This window comes from Kryptolebias marmoratus, linkage group LG4 (assembly GCF_001649575.2).
Source record: "Kryptolebias marmoratus isolate JLee-2015 linkage group LG4, ASM164957v2, whole genome shotgun sequence".
Taxonomy (NCBI): domain Eukaryota; kingdom Metazoa; phylum Chordata; class Actinopteri; order Cyprinodontiformes; family Rivulidae; genus Kryptolebias; species Kryptolebias marmoratus.
Genome location: NC_051433.1, coordinates 12,211,789 through 12,232,996, shown reverse-complemented (window position 1 = coordinate 12,232,996; position 21,208 = coordinate 12,211,789). Strand labels below are relative to the sequence as shown.

Sequence of the window (21,208 nt, the reverse complement as noted above, 5' to 3'; positions counted from 1 at the left end):
TTCTCTCTCACACACTTTTACATACACACACACTTACAGCCACTTTAAATGAGCTGAGCTCTTACTAATAGTTGCATCATTACCGAGGATTAATTAAAGCAAGCACAACATCGAGCCAAATCTTTACTTGCACTTAAAGTCAGGGCATTACCGACTCCAAAAGTGGTTTCCACCAAGGCCTGAGCGACTGGTGCAAGTTTCCCAAATCAAATTCCCTGCTTGGAGGGAGGTCACAGAGGCTGCATGAGCACAGTCATAAATGGCTGCTTTGTTAATATCAGATGTATCAATTTATTATGGGGAGACACGGGTTAACATAAAGTGTGAAACGGAGAGGGAGGGAGTCTCCGAGACTGGGACTTGGAGCATATTTGAAGGCAGGTTGTGAAACAGGAGGGCTGCACAGTCTTTGATCAGAGTGCATAGGAGACAGCACCATGTCAACAGTTTACACACATCCATGTCAGCCGTCCCCTGTGGGCAAAGGATTAAAGCCACAGCATTTTTGATGGAGCCGAGCAGACAACGAAGTCTGTGCCGGGCCTGAAGGAGAAGAGCTGTGCTGCACTCAGACAAAAACACATAAATCTCAAAACAGTGGTGAATTATGTAGCTTAACAAGTAGTTTAAATGAGACAATATATAGATCTGCTTTTTTTGGTTTTTCACTTTGAATTTTTTTATTATTATTTTTTTTTAGGAAGCTGTAAGAGAAAAAAAAAAAACATTCAAAAGAGCTACAGAAAAACACTTTGTACAGTGTATATTCCCACAAAATCATTTTCCTTTTCCATCGCCCCGAGGGCTGTTAAATCATCTACACCACCATTAAGCCCCACTATTTGTTCCATAATATCACACGCAACAACAAGCCAAGAACCCCTGAGAGCCCTTGAAAAACAGCAGCCTAACAACAACCACAGGAGCATTTAACTTGCATTAGTCATTGGGGGACGGAGTTAAAATATCAATCACCCGCGTTAGCGTCACATATGTGAAGGGTAGCCAGGCTGGCACATTTGTCACCAGGAGGATTACCGAGGGATGGTTTTAGCTCTCAAATGCACGCTTATAGAGTTAAAAGTTCAAGGTGGTTTCTAATGTTTGCATTTAAAATGTACAAGAGAAGCAGTGCAGGAATTCAAAGGAAGCTGTCTCATGGAATCAGCTCCAGTAAGTGGAACATAATGGCTCTCCAGCTAAATAATCACCGTGTTTAATCGGGTGTCAATACAATAAACACCGTCAAATATGGTACAAAAATAACCTTACCAACAGTGATGATTTATATGCATTCATAGAAAAAGAAAATGGTGTTTTATGTAAGCCAGTGAAAGCCTGGAAATAAAGCTGAACTCAAAGGCCTGTGCATAAAAATAAAAAAAAATCAAGTTCTAATCTTTTATTTGTACCCATCCTCAGTCAAAGCATTTGACTTTAAAGGATAAAGCTGTCAAGACTTTATATGTTTGCTATTATCAACAAATCCCCTGCAAACACCAAACCCCTGCAAACTTTGGACTGTTTGTCATTATCACAGATCTTCCCCTCCGAGGATTGAATTCTGATTTTAGGGCCACAAATAAATTGTTTTTTTTAATTTTCCGTAAAGGTTAAATAGTTTCCACAAAACATCTGCTATTTTTAAGCAAACATTACCAATTAACTGCGGACTATTTTCAGATAATGGTTGGGTATGCTAATGTAGATTTACTGTGTGTGTGTTTGTGTGTGTGTGTGTGTGTGTGCAGGGGGGAGAATGACTTAAAATAAACTCCAGTGCCCATGTTCGTGGTAATGAAAGAACGTGATGAAAAGAAGGAGGCTCAGTGATGTATTTTTAATTGGGTTTGATAAAAATTAAGATTTCCAGTGCTGTGCTGTATGAGGCTCTGTCTGTGCACCACTTCTTTAATAATTGTTTTTTTTTTCACAAATTTTGAAAACCACAAACAATTTGCTTATATATGCACAGCTCTAGTGTTCCTCTATGATCCCTAAAACCTACTGACTTTGAAAACAGATAAGCGTGGAGCGCCAAAACTGATTAGCTCCGCTAATTTATGCATACCTTGTACCACTTCATACAAAGTAAAACAAAAAAACGAACCCACCCTGTTGGCAAAATCCCTGAACGGTATGTGTTTTAGTTAACAATACGTTTCCCCATCATGCCGACACGCCTAATGAAGTCGGCGTGATGAATCGAGGGTTTAAAATAAAGCGGCTACTTTCAGGCACATCAGCGTTGTTACAGTTTTGACATTCTGCTTCAGCTTTATCCTGATTTACATTCAAGCTCCATGCAGCCGTTTTGACAGTAGCTGTTGTGAGAGAGGGCAGCACAGCCCATAGCCGTCACCCATCCCCATTTTCTCAACTTGTCCCTATAATTAGAGGAGGAGAGAATGCATTTCATTAAATTTACTAATTAAACCAACTACGGTCTAAACAACATTTACATTATCCTGCCTCGAATCACACTGAACAGAAGTTTCCACGGGCAGCACGAGCACATAAAGGATGCGGTTTTGATCCCAAAATTGTTATGTATGAGGTAAAAAAAATGTGCATGCTGACGGAGACAGCTGCTGTCTAGGACAAACTCATCTCAGATGCAGAGAGTCAGCTGTGAAATATAAGGACATCTGCTCCGTTTTCTGTTAACTCATATCTTCATGACAGGTGCACCTAAATTTCAAATGTGCTCCTTTTTTAATGCCAAATACCTCAGTCTATCCACAGTGCATGAAGCTTAAACACCACCACAGTACAAGCCACAGTGGTTTTTAAAATATATATATATATATTAAAACTGGTGCTTCTGTTACACACAGAAGCTTTAAAGAGAAAAAAAAAAAAAACTAAGTGGAGCTCGGTCTTGTTGAGAAACATGCGTTTCTCCCTCCTTGGTAAGTGGGAAATGTTGCAAGATATCCCCGGAAGTGTTCGAGTCACACCAAGGACCTCAGGAACATGAGAAATGCCAAGATCAGCCAGAGATACAGCACAGAGGGAGCCGGGCCTTGGGGCGAAAAACATCAAACTCTGAAATAATAACACAACAGCTCAAATCCCAATGCAGATATTTAGACCCACACAGCTAAACGCAAATGAGCAGCTTCAGCAAACATGCAGGCATCGGCATCCTTCGGCCAGAGAAATGAAGCCATGTTACAGTAAAATTAAGCCAATTAGTCTAATGGCAAAAAAGGAAAAAAAAAATCCTCAACTGAATAAAATTAATTATTCCCATTTTGTCTTTGTCTTAGTTTTTTTTTTTTTTTTTTTTTAAATACTATGAGCATATCTGTGTTCACACCTGTCAAGGCTATGCGTTCCTCATGTTAATTGACAGGAAGTGCTACCGCATGCTAAATACTAAGATGTTTGTCAGAGCAAGTCAGGGTGCCAACAGCTTAAAATGCTAATTCATATTGAAGCTGCGGAGACGAACAGACACGGCGAAGAGGCAGAAATTCAAAACCCGTTTTAAATAAGAGGAGAAACACCGGGAAACACACACAATTGTGAGCATTGTGTGTTTTTCTACAGCCTTGAACCTCCTCCCAAACAGAGAGCGTTTTTGTTTGTGTTGCATTATAGAACTCCGACAACACGGCAACAGAATAAGAGGAAGGGCAAAGGAGCCACGGCTGACTTTCTCATTATGTTTAGTCTTTTGTCTAAACTTATCTGGGAAAAAACTCAATAAGGCCATCTCATTATAACAAAATCCAAACGCGTCACCAACCTTCAGCACGGTTAAAAAGGTCAGATGTCTGCATTCAAAGAGAGTTTTCCACTCTTAAAAAAGGTATATCATTTGTGCTAAAACATTACATAAGTCAGAGGTGGGAAGGCCCGAGCAGTGCGATGTGCCATGCGCTGGAGTCTTCTTAAACCTTTTACCACAAGGGAAAAGTGAGAAACATAGTACATCATGTGTCAGGCTTTGATGGAGCATGTGGGCGAAAAGGTCTAGATGAAAGTCTCAAGCGTATTCAGTCTTCCTTAAATACAAAGAAGAAAGAAAAAGAAAAAAAAAAGTACACACATCCTGGCATTTATTCCCAGCTTAAAAAGCTCCTGGAAAAGAACAATCGCTCTATTGTCTGGCCAAAACTGACTTCTGAATTAAAACTGCACGGCTTCCTGCTGAGAAGTCAATGTTTAACATAGCCAATTATAGCTCCTCCTCAGAAATGATGAAATTATACAGTAAATCTTAACTGTGTCAATCAGCCTTTAAATGTGCTTCTGGGCCAGTGCTTGTACAGTGAATTAAATGCATTAAAGAGCTGGAGTGATTACTGATTGAGTGCATCAGGGGCTCTGATGAAAAACCATTAACAAGATTACACAAAATCAGGCTTGTGACCCTCACTAGACCAGCTATGGCGTGCTCCTTTCACAGACGACAATAAACAAGTTTCACATCTGCGTCCGTTCGCACGCGCCAGTGGCAGGACTGTCCACAGCAGCTTCCGACGGGGGTCAGGAAATTTTACCGTGTAAAGCGAGTTTTCATTTTTCAATATGTGGCAATTGGATCACTTAAGTGCCAGGAGCTTATGAGGTCATTCTTCAAAGCATAGTGTGCAGTCCTGCATGAATTGTCTAGTTATTGATTCTGAAATATATTCAGCCGCTTCTGGTGGATACATTACACTCCTCACACATTAACAGTGTCCGTGAGTGGAGATGGTTGATTACCGGTAATGTAAATGGCTCCATCTAGGACCAGGTTGGTCATTTGCTCGAGGCACAGTATGGCCACCCAGCCGTAAAAGTTATGATAAAGCGTAGCTGCTGCTGCTGCTGCAATGTGATTTTAAAAGAAACGTTACAGTACAATCGCCAGGTTGTGAAACACAACTACAGTGAAGCTGAAATGTTTGGACTCAAATTAAATACCCGGAGAAATGGGCCTCTGTAGAAAACGTGTGCCGAGCGCTGATGAAAAACGCCTAACCTTTGGGTCAGTGTTGGCCATGAATAAAAACATTGCACCAGGACGATTGCATGCATCACTTCCAAACAGACTCGTCATGCCTGCCCAGGGCCATACAAGCAGTAAGACCTCCTCCCTTCCTCTTTAAATGCTCTTTGATGTCGGGCTCTAATCAATACTTGAAGGCTGAATTTAGAAACGACAGATAAAACCTTGAAGAGCATTGCACCTGATACTTCTCTAACAGCCTCTGTTGTAATCGCACTAGTGTTTAATATCTACTGTACAGCAGCCAGGACGTAACTGGCTCAGAACAAAAACGGATGCAAAACACATTTTACCAAATCCTTACACCAGAATATAGTGGAATATTCTGCCGTCTGACACATTTACATACTAGCATGAGCACCAAAGGAAGAAAAATAATGAAAATCTGAGATTTTTGTAATAATATAAATGATACTATTTAAGGTGACTGCCCCAGCATGAACTGAAAACCAGCAGCTTATAAGTGCTGTGTCCATTTTGACCTTGAAAATCTTCACCAATTTCTTTTTTTTTCTGCTTTTGGTACTTCATAGATTTTTTTTTTATTTTATTTTACATGGTACCTTTTATTTCCAAGTACATACACACATGCTTTCTGTATTGACAGAAGAGGTTTTAATAGTTCTTAGTCATAGCATGCTAAAATAGAAATCGTGGAAACTGAACCATTTCTGTTTTGTTCCAAAATTTTCTGTTTCTTGTTGCTTCTCAGTGCCCACTGTTACTTCTTTAATCTCAAAGTTGCCACATTTGCCTCTAGCTGATTAAACTGAAGAAACTGATCATGAAATCAGTTGTCACGTTTTCTAAAACAAGAGTAAGCAGCCCTATAACTGGAAGTAGGCATATAGTGATTAAATTCCTCAATGTTTGCGGTGCCATAAATCCAGTTTCACTAATCTACGTCTATTTAATTCATAATTGATGGTCCAAAAACTACCAAATTGTTCCTTCTGTTTAATTTTGGGAGGAATAATAATGGGGGGAAAAAAAATATCACATGGCATGCTAAAATGAGGTGGCCATTAATTAGCCAAAAGGGATTACAAGACCATTACAGTACAAGTCATCTATCGCAACATATCACTCATGACAAATGAGGACATCTGCTCGGACCACGGCTCCTTGACACTCGCTCCTTTCTTGGCCTTGTTTTCATGCATAACAGCTCGGTGGCTTTCTGCACTCGAATCAAAAGGCAGCAGCACAGTACACATTCCACATCAAACATACTGAGGCCACTTTGGCGATAGTCCCATCATCTACATGTAGTCAAACTTGTAGAAAAAACAATTTTAGGCCCTTAAACATGTGGTCTTGGACACACAGAAGCGGGGGGAAAACAAAAACAGAAAAGCAGCATTCAACGGAGGGATACTTGGCCGTGACTGGCGGCAGTGATTCTGATCAAATACCAAACCACAGCTGAGGGCGAAGCCATCGACCAACCTGCCTACAGCTGCCAGTCTTCTGACCCGACAAAGTTGGCCCCAGAAAATTCATGTGATCCTAATTCAGTTCTGCATCGCCTCAACACCGTCCTGTTGTCTTTTAGGACAAATAGAATTACACATTAAAGCAGTAGGTCAGCTCTTTTGAAAGTGATGTCTTGCGGAAAGTTTACGAACTCTCAATCTCTTATATGTTCAAAGCAGCAGCAGTTAGTTGCAGCACTTCTGGTGCAGCCCGGGGCACTTCTGGCAGAAATATCATATTTCTCTTTGCATAATGTGTAATGCAGACCTGACGTCTGTGTAAAAATTTATAAAACAGCATTTGTGTGAATCGCTATGAAACTTTAGAGATTGGGGCTGTTTTAGGACGGCAGCCATCCACTTTGGTCGAGGCCCTGCTCTGACTAACCATTAGCTTATCCAGTCAGAATTAATTAATTTCTCAAAACTGAGGCTGTTCAAAAGGCTATTTGCAACAGATAGGATTGAGTGTTCATAACCTTTCCACAGAAACCCACTTCAAAAGCGATCTGAACCGTCACTGGAACTTCAGGTCTGTAATGAACCAAAAGAGAGCTGCAATTTAAGTTCCTCTGTCCACTAATTTAAAATGTTTAACTATGTTGTATACAAACAATAAAACTGACAAAATTGACAAATTCTGAAAGTTTGTGGACTCTTCAGATGTCCAAAAAAAGTTAATTTACTATGCAGTATATTTGATTCATTGATAAATGGCAAAATATATTCAAAATTAAAAAGAAATCAGACTAATTCTCTGTTCCCTGGATGGATCACCTGTATCTACTGTTAGAGCTAGACACGACATCACAAAACAACCACTTTCATAAAAATCAGATGACAAAAACTAATGCGACTTAGGCCATAAGTCTTTTAAAGCCCTTTAATTCAAAACGTGACAGCAGTACATACGATCGTCTTTATTGTTGTGATGTTGATGAAGGAAAATGGTTGCGAGCTCCCATCTGCTTGACCCGGACTGTTAGCTGTGGGGACAGATGATATTTAGATTTCCTGAGTGATTAGTGGTTACCTTGGGATACATCTCCTCTGCTGGGAGAAACACATGGAATAGGTTTAGACTGGCAGTGGCAATAACGTACAGCAGCTGTCTTCTTACCTTTAGTTTACACCGGTGTTTGACAGATAAGCACACACGCAGGAATTTGTATGACAGCATGGCTAGAATTATCCAGGCATCAAGTTAAAGGCATTTTATTTGAAATGTTCAGTAAATCCAACTGTTGACTCCTCAGTCATAAAATTTTACCGTCTGATAAATACGAGGGTTTTCTTTGTTGAGGAAGTGTGAAACAATGTTTCTGAAACATGAAAATGTCAAATGCAAAGGCCATGGTATTCAAATTCCAAGTTAATTAGGGTTCTACCACTAGGAAGGTTTCAATGTTTGCGTTGAAGAACAGAAACATTTGCATTCCCTAAAGGGGACCGTGTCAACAGGATCGATAGGGTAGTCTGTGAACTCCTGTTCTGCTCCCAAAAAGCATTGAACTCAGCAAATCTTCACAACCGGCGTCTTCTGAAATTAGCCAGCACCAGATTTCAATACCCGCTTTCACAATATCACAGATGCTTTTCACTAAAATTAATTTCGCAAATGATTAAAGCATCCAAAAGTAAGATTTCAATTATCTGATATTGAGCACCTGGAAGAGGCCATCCACTACCTGAAAAGCTTTACAGGCTTTCAAGTAACATAGTTAAATACCAATTATCTCTTTCTTTCCATTGATGTTTCAGTGCTTTCTCTCTGAGAGCTAACTGAAGTGTGGGAGAAACAAACAGAACATCAATCTCACTCTAAACCCAAAGCCTCAGGACTGATCTCTCAGGGTGTTAACGTAAGGAAAGAGGGGGGGGGAAACATTTGACACAAATTTAATGAAATTAGTTAAAACACAAGAGTATATTAGGCTGGTTTTACAGTTTGATATTTTCAGTATTTAATTGAGTGTGGCCTTTTTGATTTACCATTAATGTCATACTCGAAATGACCCCTAAATAAGCTGATATTTAATGTGGTCATTTATTTTACCATTCCACTTTTTTTTCTTTTATTGGCAAGCAGAACATAGAACAGAGCAGGATGATGTTAGTTTAGTTTTGAGGGAAAGGTTTTGAAGTGTTAAGGATGGGTAGGTCCAGCTAGTTTTAAAGTACAAAGGACGTTTTTCAGACTTCCTGTGGCCACTCCCAACATGAGAGCGAACTGAACCGAGATCAAATCTGCTCCGACCGAGCCACATGCTTCAAAAACTATACGTCGCCACTGTAATTAACATTCAAACTGAAATCACGAATTACAAAGACGCGAGCCAGTAACACTTCCACTACATCTAGGCTAAGTGTCAAACATCTGGGTGAAACTAATAGAAATAATTTCATTTCGAATTATTGTGCTCCATTAAAAGATTGTTTCAAATAGAATTTGTGACTTCTTAATGACATCAGCTCGTCACACCTCTGTTCCAGACTTAAAAGTCATATTAGTGAAGACTTACAACCCCAACCAGTGACCACATACACTCGCTCTGGTTATCTATAGCATCGCTTCCCAAAGTTGGGGTCAGGACCCCAGTGTGGGTCATAAAACATCAGGTGAGGGTCCTCAGAGGATTTCCACCAGTCCAATTTAATAACTGCTCATGGCATGTTTTCACTATGTTACAAATTAAAACTACAGTGATAAAACTAATAAAAAAGTATAGTTATGTCTTAATTATTTCCTATAGTTATTAGGAAAGTTCTTCTGCTTAAATTGGTGATACTCTGGGTCACCAGCTGTCGCCATTGTTAGTTTGTGGATCAGAAGCTGAAATATTTGGGAACCACTGAGCTATCCTTATAATTGCATGGGAGTATTTGTAAAACTATTAACAGGAATCAATTAATATTATCAAAGGACCAAACAAAAAAAAAATTTCTGGGTTTTTTTTTTTGTGTTTGTTTGTTTGTTTTCCCCCTCTGGGTTGAGGTTCCTAAACCCAGACAAATAATAAAACTTAATAACAAAACTGTCAGTAACTCAAACCAAACAGCAATATGAGACAATTACTGTCAAACTAACACAAGAAGCAGATAAAAATAAATAACTGAAAAAGAAATGCATATTTCTGATTATATTAAAAAAACAATATCAACGTTTTCTACTTCTCTCAACAGTAAGAATATCAAAATCCTAAATGCCTTCAAATTTACACGGCAGCTTGTTTCCCATATATTCTCGTATTGCTCAGTTCAAACAAAATGTTCATCCTCTTGATAATGCATACGACACGTTCCAAGATTGACTAAGTGTATTACTATATACATATGGACTGCAGTGACCCAATTCTGGATTCTAACTAACCCACATGAATGCTAATAAAAGATATTACTTCCCTTTGCTGAAGCAAAAGTAAATTTATTTTTCTACATCTGTTAAATTTGTGCAAATATCAAATTCTTAATTCTCAAACACACCACTAGTCCCATTAAACAAGCTTATTTTTAATTCAGCACAGCATCCAGAGCACGGCAAAGCATGTGGAGCCTAATTCTATATCTTTAGCGACTGTGGCCGTAATTCGTGATGGCCAAAATGGGGTTTTTGCGCAGGAGATAGCCCGTTTTTCGACGCCGCTTTCCCCGCGTCGGACAAAAAGACAATCTAAAATGCAGCCACACAAAAAAACAAGAGCACAAAGAAAGCACACAGGGTCTGTTGACCCACAATAACACAATAAAGGAAAGAGGAGCCTGAAGGTTCCATTGTCTCCACTCTCCACAGGGCAGCATTGACTGACAGTTCAGCTGTAAGTAAAGCTGACACAGTATCACATCGCGGCAAGATTGTTAAGGGGGAAGCGGACATAGAACTGAAGGACAAAGGACATTTATTGATATGGCCAAGTCCTCCAGTGCAGTAGATGTCCTTCAGTGGAAGTGTCTTGTTGCCTAGATATTAATCACTATTGTCACGAAGCACAGGAAATAAGTACACTAGTTTCCCCAATGGCAGTTTTCTTCCCCTGTTTCGAACCCACCTGGTCAAATTCAGTTAGAGAGTGAGTGTGTTTTGGGTTTAATGTCGCCAAGACAGATGAAATCTGTCTTGATCTGGAGTGAAGTGGCTGTGACTCATCCTGAATGATTAAAATGCTACTGTGACCAGCTCTGAGTGTCTTGGCTGAAAGACTAAGTGAACTCGACCATATGCATCAAGTAATAAAGCGATGACTGATCGCCTTAATTAACATAAGTTAAACAGATAAACAGTCTAATCACTATTAATGTCAATTTACTGTGATTACCTTATAAGATAAACAATGTTTTAGGAATGTTCGTCTCACATGAACTGAAATATTTCACTTGAACACCAATTTCTGCCTTTCCAGGTAGGGCAATCGCATCCCCAGTGTCAGAAAGTGAGCTAATATTTAGCAGGCAGACGACATTCTATTTTACTCAAGGCTCTCCTTGCCATATTGCAATGTATTTATAACACAAGAACAGTCTTTGCCAGACTGTACTTTCTGGCGCATGAATTTCAGCAGCGAATGTTTAAATACTCATCGACAACTGAACCTGCATTAATATTTAATAATGTTTTTCATTTGTTATTAATTTTTTCTACACAAGTACGTAAAGACCGAGAGGGAAAAAAAAAAAAAAAAATCAGTGGTTTCAATTCTGACGCAGGCAGCTGTATTAATTAAAAACAAGAAAAGCACAGTCATGAAGGATTCCTTGCCAGATTGATTATATATGAGCTGGAAACGTGTCTCTTAGAAGCATGTAAAAGCAAACGAAAACCCCAAAGCAACTGCCAACATGGCTGGGAATGTGGTTGCTGCAGAACAGACTGCTCGAGGGTGCTCCATTTCTGAAACTTATGAAAATCCCTAAAGAGATATGACAAAGCCATGGCACAACTGGAAATCGATGTAGCCGGTGGACACACGAGCCTTAGTGCCGATCTCACATGTGCTTATCACAAATTAAAAAATAGAAATGGGTACACAAAAGTCTTTGCCGTCGCTCATGCATTGGTAATCTGATAATGCTGACATGATTCCACTGTGGAAAGACTGTTGTAATGAATTAATTGTATGTTTTGGTTTTTTGGTTGTTTTTTTTTTTTGTAGATTTATGTCTGTTGAGCAGTTGGTGAAACATGAATCTGTCAAATTTAGTGACATCTAGCTGTAAAACTAAAAGCTGCATCCAACTCAATATTATCTGCCTTTCCAAGAATGTAAATGGAACAACAAAAAAAAAAACAGAGAATTTTATAGAAACTGGGATTAATTTGCCAAATCTTGTCTCATAATGGCGCGACATGTCCAGCTACTTGGAAAATGACACATCTTTGTTTGAAACAAATGGCCCATTTTAAGATAAGGACAATTATAAATGAGGGGTCGTGACCCCACCTCACCTACTTCCTGGCACATGGGAGAGGGAGGAAAGCTAAACGGGATGAATTTCCAGCCGCTCTTGTAGCGTATAGAATCACCTACCAGACCAACACGTTTCACCTTGTAGTGTAGAGCAAGGTTATCTTGAGAAGTGCCATTATACCAGCGCTCATTTTGCATTTTACAAAAGATCAATAGTCGAAAGAAGATTTAGACGAGAGGTTAATCATTAGGGATGCAGACTACGTCTAATTGATAAAATAAGAAAGTCTAATTGTGAATTTTATTATCATGAAGGAGATAGATGAGTTATGATTTTAAGACTAGGGCTGCACCTAACAATGATTTTCAGTGCTTATGGATCTGATGATAATTCTTTCCATTGATCGATTAGTTATTTGGTCTTAAAGGGTAAAAATGTAAATCTTTCTTTCCTAAAGGTCAAAAGAATACTGTGAGTTATTTTGTTTTGCCCAGTAATAAACATTAACTTTTTTTTTTTTATTATTTTTCGTTCCTAAGAGCTGTGCAACGCAGCAAGATTAATAAGTTAACGGCCAAATGTTGAGCCCAAAGCACGAATTCTGCCGTAAACAAAGTTTAAGAGCTCAAATAAGCAGCTGTCACATCAATAAAGATCAGAGACGGAGACTGCATTGAGAAGTACAATGAATTTATTAACTAACAAGTCTGCAAAATTAACAATTTTCTCCGATTATTGCATTTTAGATAGTGTGCAGTAAGAGGAGTTCAATTAATCATTTTTACTCATTATTACTGGTGGTGTAATTTCACGACTCAAGAAACTCCACGCACTCACAAGTACAATCAACTTGTAAACATTTTTCCTACGCTTTCCCCGTGTTGCCTAATTTGGTTACATTAATATCTGGATTTTCCACATTTTAGTTACATCCTCGCGCGCTGTGGTCCTCTCCCGCAGTGGCTGCCAGCATCTTTTTAGAACCTCCATACATGACCAAACAAACGCTTTTCAAAAACGAAGGCAAAATCTAAGATAAAATATCTTTTGGGGAGGGCAATCAGATAAGCTATAAATTCTGAAAATAAAACACGCAGTTGCATGTTTACTCAAGCTTACCTTCTTTACGCTGGGGAAATCACAAAGGCTTTTCCAAACTGCATTTTCCATCAGTACAGACACAGAAACCTTTGCAATAAAGCTAAAAAACATACTACTAAAACACTGCTCTGCAAGAAGCTCAAACCTTAAATCATTCCTTATTGTGTTTGTAAAAGTTAATTAACTTTCTAGGGTGTCTTCTGTGCCCTTAACCCATTAAGACCTGCGGCTCTCTTTCCATATCTGTGCAGAAGCAAAGGTGGACTAATGGTGCATTCAAGTTACCACGAAGGTGCTTTGAGTTGCATTTAAATTGTAATAAAAATGCCATGCCTTTAACGTAATTATTTTAGGCTGTGCTGTGACATAAACAAACGTTGTGCTGTTTGTAACTTGATATTCTGAAGGAAGCTGTGGAATAATAATGAGCACCTCATTTCACAAGCTGTTTCAGCCAAATGAAGCACATTTTTCACAGCTGATCAGTTCGAGGTAAACATGCCGGGGTGTTTTTTTCCCAAACCACAATGGTGATCACTGCTTAACCATCATGATAAGGAGTGTACTAAGTTTTGGTTCTCCAAAAAAAAAAGTAAATAAATAAAAACAGACGGCTTGCGCAATAAAGTCTGCTCCCTTCCGTTTGATTTAAAAGGTTGGCGTTTTAAAAAGGAAAAAATGTTACTGGTAGCTAGGATTGCACAGTATATCAAAAGTTTGCTACTGCAACACCAGTGTCTGCGAGGGCAATATCGCAAAAGACTGCAATACATCACAAACACAGAGTGCATGTCTGTAACATAACTGGCCGATCAGATTGACCCCTCCACTGTCCTTGGTGTCCATACCCAATTCAGCTCATAGTAGCTAAAATGCTAAGGCACATTGAGCGTTGTGAGAATCACAATAACACAGGAAGAGAGGAGTGAGGGAAACGTGGGTTTATCACAGCCGATTTCGTTATTAAATATTCAACAATAATATCCCAATTGCATGTTTGGCTAATATGACGCAGCCCTGTTGGTAACAATAATGCATTTTTGTGTTGCAGTTTAACTCGTTTAATTCCAAACACAAACAATCTACTAATTAAATCTGGAAGCAGTGAGGGACGGATGAGCACCACCAGTAAAAAGGATCAACAGCAAATTATGTACACACCAGCAAAAAGTGATTACAGTTGCAATGTTTACCCATTGGACCATTTAGAGGGTGGCACGAGCAGCTGGTGAGGAGACGACAGATAACAGGAAGCCGAGCCCATTTATGATTGAGACCGAGCGTAAGTAAGGGAGGCTATTTTAAAACCACAAGTGCTCCTTTTGAGAGGTTTTGTCAGCACAGTACACACCGAACTAATTGTCTAGAGAAGATATAGAGGACCTTGATGATAATGATGGTGTTGCCTACATCAGTGATGCGCAGACAGCTGGTATCCTGCTGGCACAGCAGTGCATCACAACGTCATTTATTAAATTATAAAATGTTTGCCCACTAATGTCCTACTTGTATCTAGGCCTGTCCTAATTAACAATTAATCATGTAATGGCAGTTATTTGAGGTGATCACGATTGCATTAATGTCGTAATCATCTTTATTCACTTATTTAAAAACAACTAGAGGAAACTGATTTTGAAAAAAGTCACATGTCCACATTGTTTTCTAACATTTAACTACGATAACTGACAAAAGACTGGCACCGTTTTACGGGAAGATTGCACACCTGCCCCATGCTGCTGATAGGGCAAATGTGCCACTTACTTCTTTTTTTTTTATCAAAGCAGAAAAGCATACAATTATAACCTAAAAGTAGCAATAATTTGAACAATATTTCAATAATTTTAAATGCTGTTTCAGAATTTCCAACTATAGTACTGAAATAATCCTTGTATTCATTCAATAAATCCTGAGGTCCTATGCTTCAAATGAGTCCCCAGCATTATAAAAGGCCATTAGCCACTGTCTTTTTTTTTCTTTTCTTTTTTTTGCATTGGTGTATTATCATTAAGTGCCCCAATTAGAAAGATCATCAATGCTTTTAATGACTGCGACAGAGCTGCAAATGCAACCGCACGGCTCAAAAACAACAATAGTTGCTTACATTTCTCTCTAATCCTGTTTTCAAAGGCAGAACAGAAACGGAACGGGGAGAAGTAACAAAAAAAAAGAAAAAAGAATGCATGCTTAAGGTAAAACCAGCTGAGTGTCAAAAAATACTCAATAAGTCCCTGTCAAATATTTAAATGAAGTTAAAAAAAAACACTTTGTCCTTTTAGATTCAGTAACAGAGCCCGCGACAGAACCTGGAAGACTCAAGTCACTCAGCCTGAACTGACTGAAAGCTTTAGATGACAGCGTACAACTGGATTTGTCCTCCATCACCTCCCAGCTGGTCAGCTGCTGGTCAAGCCTGTATTGCCTTTCTGATGTGTGCAAGAGGTCTGGTGAGACAAGCCATATGAGAAAACCTCAGCTCTCAGGGCCTTGTAAAGCTACCAGTCAATAAAGCTGCAAACTGAGGACATGAGGACGTGGAAGCTTGGAACTAGGGGGATTTTGGAGTGGTGGAGGGTAGAGGGTGGGGGACGGGGGGTGGAGTGACTCAGAGAGGAACCATTCTACTATGTTACATCACTGTATAGCTGCTGCTCGGCTATAGAGGATGATTTGTGCCACAGGAGTAAATGCACTGAATATTACACTAATGCATTAGATAAACATAACACTGGCAGCCGCGTGTTAAGCTTTACAACACAGTGGCTCCAGTTCAATTTGCAAACTGACATGCTATATGGCTTTTGTTATGCACTGCATCTCATAAATTGTCTGAAAACTCTTTAAAGAGGGGCATGCACTTTCAAATAAGCTATTCAAAAGTAAATGGTGAACCAGCTTAGCACTAATACCAGTAAAGCCAGTCGATAAATCAAAGTCTCGCCAGTTGAGGGAAGAAGCAAGGCGTCTTCTCAGTCAACAGACGCCTTCGGGGCAGTTCTTTTAATGATGAGGTTCTCGCCACGTTACAGACTCTACTGCAGCATCTACTGCATGTGTCTTCTTCAGAAGCTGCCGCTGTTGATAGTCTTTTAATCCCACGTGTGGCTGCGTGAACTGGAAATGTGAGCCAAATGCAACAATCTGCACAGGATTCAAATACTGCATTTATTCCAAAAAGAAACAACATATCGAACCTTAAACCGTGGAAAAGTAACTGAGTTTTTATACACAAAGACACAAGAGCATGTTAAAAAAATGTGAGGAAGAAAAAAAAATTTTCAATAAAACTGCTAATTACGTTGACAGCCGAGTGTTCGGTAACACAACTTGGGACTAAGAGAGCGTCACAAAGAAGCCAGTACATAATAAAGATCTAGAAAGTTCTCCGTGTTTGAGGATCAAGGTCAAAAAAATAAATTGAGTGACTGTGATCTTTGCCCCCTCGGGCAGCACTACACCTAAAACAATTAATCAGAGGAGGAAGTCACTGTTCGGGCTCAGGAATGTCTCTGAAGAGCAAGCACCACAAAGGCGAGTTAAGGTTTTACCAGGGTACATTTTCTGTTGCTTAAATTAAAGTTTTAACTGTAAGAAAACTATAACAAATGTATTCCAGATGCACCAGGTCTTAAAAGTAATGCACCTGAAACAATACATTTAATCAGTAAGTGATTTTTTTGCCACGTAAAACAGCAGGTAAAAATAGAAATGTAATCAAAATAAATATGAAATGATGATATTTAGCACAATGGGCTCTAAGGTTATGTCTGTGGATTTATAATTTGTTTTCTGCTTTGAAAAATAACATTTTCAAAAAGGATTCATTTCCAAATGTGACCAAAATGTCTACTTCAGTGATTTGCATTTTTGTGGATTTAAATGTTTTATTTAAAAAAGAAAATAAATAAATAAAACTGCACTAAATATTTACATTTCTGGAAATTTATTTTACCTGTATGGTTTTGTATACCTTTTCCATTTAAAAAATTATATTACTATCAAATACAACTTTTCAAAAGTACTGGTATTTACTGCAGTTTTCCTCAGCTGTTTGGTCGTCACCGTCTTTATGACACAAAACACATCAGGAAAAACTCCAAAATGTACACAAAACTCCTTTTGTTACCTAAAACATGACCGCTTCTGCTTCTGAAAAGCTCTGTGAGAACTCGTGGCTGTGGGTAATTCAAACCAAAGAACCACAAGCTACTTTTAAACAACTAATTTAACCTTTTGTCACTTTTTGGTAGATGAACAAAACTGCTCATGGAGACAATGTCCATGTTTTATACATAATTACTGCATGCAAAATGCACTCTGCTAGTTTCAGTATTTTACTGATTTTAGAAGTTCAGATTTAAAGCTTTGGGGAAAAAGGCACAGAGTTTTGCCTTATCCAGACTTGCTAAAAGCAAATTTCATACTTTGCCAAACTGTTTAAGACCTTGCAGAACCCCTATAATTAAGTATTTCTCTCAGAGTAGTCAGAGTCATCACAGGCGTCTCAAACCAGTCTTGACCTCGTGTAAATGTTGTCCTGGGGGTCTCCAACCCATCTCAAGAGAATTAGAGCTGCATTTTGACACCTGTGCATGAGAACAGAAAGCCCCCCCATCTAAACCCCACACCAATGACAAATAAAAATTATTGAAATGCTGCTCCAAGTCTGCCTGTTTTCATCTTGCGTGTACTCCAGTAGATTAAATCAGAAACGTTGGGCCGACTGGTGGAAACAAAGCAGGCCGAGGTGTGTATGATGTGCATGGAGGTGGACTAGTGGGCCCTCTGGCTCACTAGTCCCTTGGTCAAAATCAACCAGAATTCAGTGGGACTGCAACTAAAAGGTTGCCTATTTTCTCGCCAACCAGTCTCCAACGGAGACATGGAGATGCTACCTTAACCACAGAAGAGTGCAGCCATCTTTGAAGGAATTAACACTAGCTATTCTGATCATTTTTATTCACAGCCACAAAGAACCAAACAAAACATATGGATTTGACGAGGCTCCCCTTAGATCAGGGGGTGTCAGACTCCAGGCCTCGAGGGCCGCTGTCCTGGGAGTTTTAGGTGTTTCCGCTCCAACACATCTGATTCAAATGGTTTAATTACCTCCTCACCAAAACATCAAGTTCTCCAGGAGCACGGCAACAAGTCATCCATTTAAACCAAGAACACGTCTAAAACATGCAGGAGAGCGGCCCCCGAGGAATGGAGTTTGACACCCCTGCGTTAGATCTTCTAAGGAAAGACTAGGCCCTGGAAAACTCTATTCCAACGGGACAAAGAAAGACAAGTTTTACTAATCTAACACACTGTTTAACATGACTACTTTCTATGTATACTGTACTTTATATTGACTGGGAAAAAGGTTTTAAGTTAACTGCAGAACTACGATTTAAAAAGGTACTCATTGCAATGTCATGAAGTCAAAAAGAAATCATCAAGAAAAAAAAAACAAATCCACAGTTTTTCCTATATCACTTGTTAATGTGTCCTTAAATTAAGACTTTGTGAGCAAAATGTGCCAACTGCCTACGATTTACCTATGGAACCAAACAGGCCAAAGTGACTGAAAGTAGATTAACAATGGCGACCTCCATGGAAGAGCGACTTGGGATAGGGAAGTCCAACAACTCTGATGTACAGGTATGTTTTTATGCCAAGATTTGTGGAGTAAAGTAAGCCAATAGGTTTTAAATTAGCTTTAAACTTCCCAATCATTTGCTTAGAGTTGGACAAAAAAGTTGAAAGGCTAAACTTACAGATTTATCAGAAGTTTTGCAAAAACGTCTGACAAACAAAGCTGCACGTTTAGATGCCAAGCACTGCACTGTCCTGCTTAACAATCTTTCCTTTTTCTTTTGTGTTTAGCAGCACATTCACTCCTGCACTTTTACCTAAGTGTTGTTCCAGAGTGACAAACACAACCATGGCAGCGCGTTGCCAAGCTGGTGAGCAGCATGGGGTAAGGAGGTGCCAGGCTATCGTGGCTGTGTATGGTTCCTCCGCATGCTGCTGAGGCCCTTGTCTGTTACATGAATAAATGGCTACATTGTCAATATGTCTAGTTTCTTTAATTATCCAATTCGATGAACAACGCAGAACAAGAGTTAACAGTCGACTAAGCTGCTCGGCATCGCAAGAGAAGATTCTGCAAGGTTTTCATGGGCGAGATCCACAAATGTGGCACCATTTAAGACACTGGTGTCCAACCCTGGTCCTGGAAGGCCACCATCCTGCATGGTAGCTGTTTCTCTGCTTTGACACACCTGATTTCAGTGACTGAGTGATTACCAGGCCTCTGCTGAAGAGCAGGGAAACAACAAAAACATGTTGGATGGTGGCCCTCCAGGACCAGAGTTGGACACCACTGATTTTAGAGGAAATGAACAAGTTTTTCAGTATTATAAAAGTAATTATTGCTCCAAAGAAATAATCAACCAAATGCAAGTTCCGTCCCTGTTGGAGCTCAGTTTATGTGCCTAACCAGCCAGTGTTTGGGCTTTCACCGGACTGTGGAACAATAGTAAGTCCAAAAAGGAAGCTACTTTCACGCTCCAGCGGCACCAATCGCCCCTCATACATTCACACATCCCATCTGCGACCCAACAGCGCTGACTATCGCCCCGGTCCTCCTCTAGACCTGCACACATGACCGAAGCAAAAAAAAAAAAGAAAAAAAAAATACAACCTCCACTTGAACCGGACACGGCTACAGTAGGTCAGTCACAAAACTTGGGCCGCAAAACTAAGAAGGGGGAAAAAAAAAGAAGAAGTGGGGGGAGGGCGGACTGAGCTGAGAGTAAACCCGGCGGAGGGACCGGTGTTATAAAAGTACACGAACAGTTCCACCGACGGACCGTGTTTGTCGGGAGCCAGAGGAGGAGAGGAAAAAAAGGTCAAACGAGAAGCAGAAAAGCGGAGCGAGTTAAATATTCAGCCTTAGACGTTGACGCAGGGGAAGGAAGGAAGGAAGAGAGAGGAAGGAGGAGGAGGAGGAGGAGGAGGGGGGATAGTTTGCGCCACACGGTCCAGCTGCATAATCAATAACATGCACACAAATCACGGCGGATAAACGCGTCCGCGTGAGCGCAGAACCGTGTCACGGTTCGGCCCAGCAACCGTTAGGAATTCAACAAAGCGTCACCTCTGGGGAGAGGAGGTGGAGGAGGAGGAGGAGGAGGTGGGGAGGAAGGAGAAAAATCCCATGTCGTCAAGCATAAACTGGCTTGATTTTTTTTTTTTTTCTGTGTGTAAAAAAAAAAAAAAAACAACTCTTGCAACACAAACAATAGGCAGCGGGGAGAAGCGGCGCGGGCGGCCAAGTACTCACCGGGCTGACAGTCTTTGTGTCCGGGCAAGGTTAAGAACGCCAGCGGTAAAATCCACCAGCAACTCGGTTCCTGTATCCTCCGCATGTCAGACCACTCATCGAGAGAGCAACAAGAAGGCAACGGGTGATTTAAGTTGAGTCTTTCCTCCCTCTTCCCACAAAAGGAGCCCTCTCTCTGGCGCGCGCGCGCGCGTGCACTAACGCACGCTTGCCCGCCCGCGCACGCGGACCGAAGCTAAGACGAAGTTGGCACCGCGGCCGCGAAAGGCAGAGCATCAAAGTAGACGCGCGGAGACGGTCACAGGCGATCAGGGAGAGACGCGTTCGCCCGCTGCTTCCCCTTCCCCCCCTCAAACCTCCCCCCTCCGAAGTCCGAGCAGAGGCGGGTTTTGTTTTTGTTTTGTTTTTTGTTTTTAGCTTCAAGGGAGGAACGAAGCGGCGCAGCACGCTGCACGACTCAGAAAGCTGTGGTCGGACTCCTCCGTGTCTGCAGCAGCGGGCTCCCAGATAGCGACATTCCCGAAGTGGAAGAGAGAGGAAGAGGAGGAGGAAGGAAGGAGGGAGGTCAATCGGTAATCAATCGCTGTCTTTAACTACAGGAGGATTAAAGAGGGGAAAAAAGGGTAAGAAAAGTGGTCGAATACTATTGATTACGCGCGCTCATTATGAAGTGATTATCCGCGGCGTCAGCGAGGTCTGCAGGAGAAAAGTGGTGCTGGGAAGCGTCCCATTCTTCCCATCCAGGAAGTAGTCTGTGGCGGTCAGACGTGCGCGGATCGCATCGGATGTGTGGCTACTGCTGCTGCCGCTGCTCCTCTGGTCCCATCCTCCCGGACCCGGACGGGCTGCGCGTCAGAGAGGGAGGAGGGAGGAGGAGGGGGGGGGGGGGGGGGGGGG

The 21,208-nt window shown here is 40.6% G+C and overlaps 1 protein-coding gene across 1 annotated transcript in view; it reads right to left on the bottom strand.

Moving 5' to 3' along the window:
• Window positions 1–21,160, bottom strand: part of ca16b (carbonic anhydrase XVI b) — a 117,531-nt gene extending 96,371 nt beyond the window's left edge. Inside the window, exon 1 of the mRNA XM_017408384.3 lies at window positions 20,312–21,160. Coding sequence (XP_017263873.1) covers window positions 20,312–20,396 — 85 coding nt within the window. The 5' untranslated portion in view covers window positions 20,397–21,160. The remainder of the gene's footprint in view (window positions 1–20,311) is intronic.
• Between the last annotated feature and the right edge of the window lie 48 nt (window positions 21,161–21,208).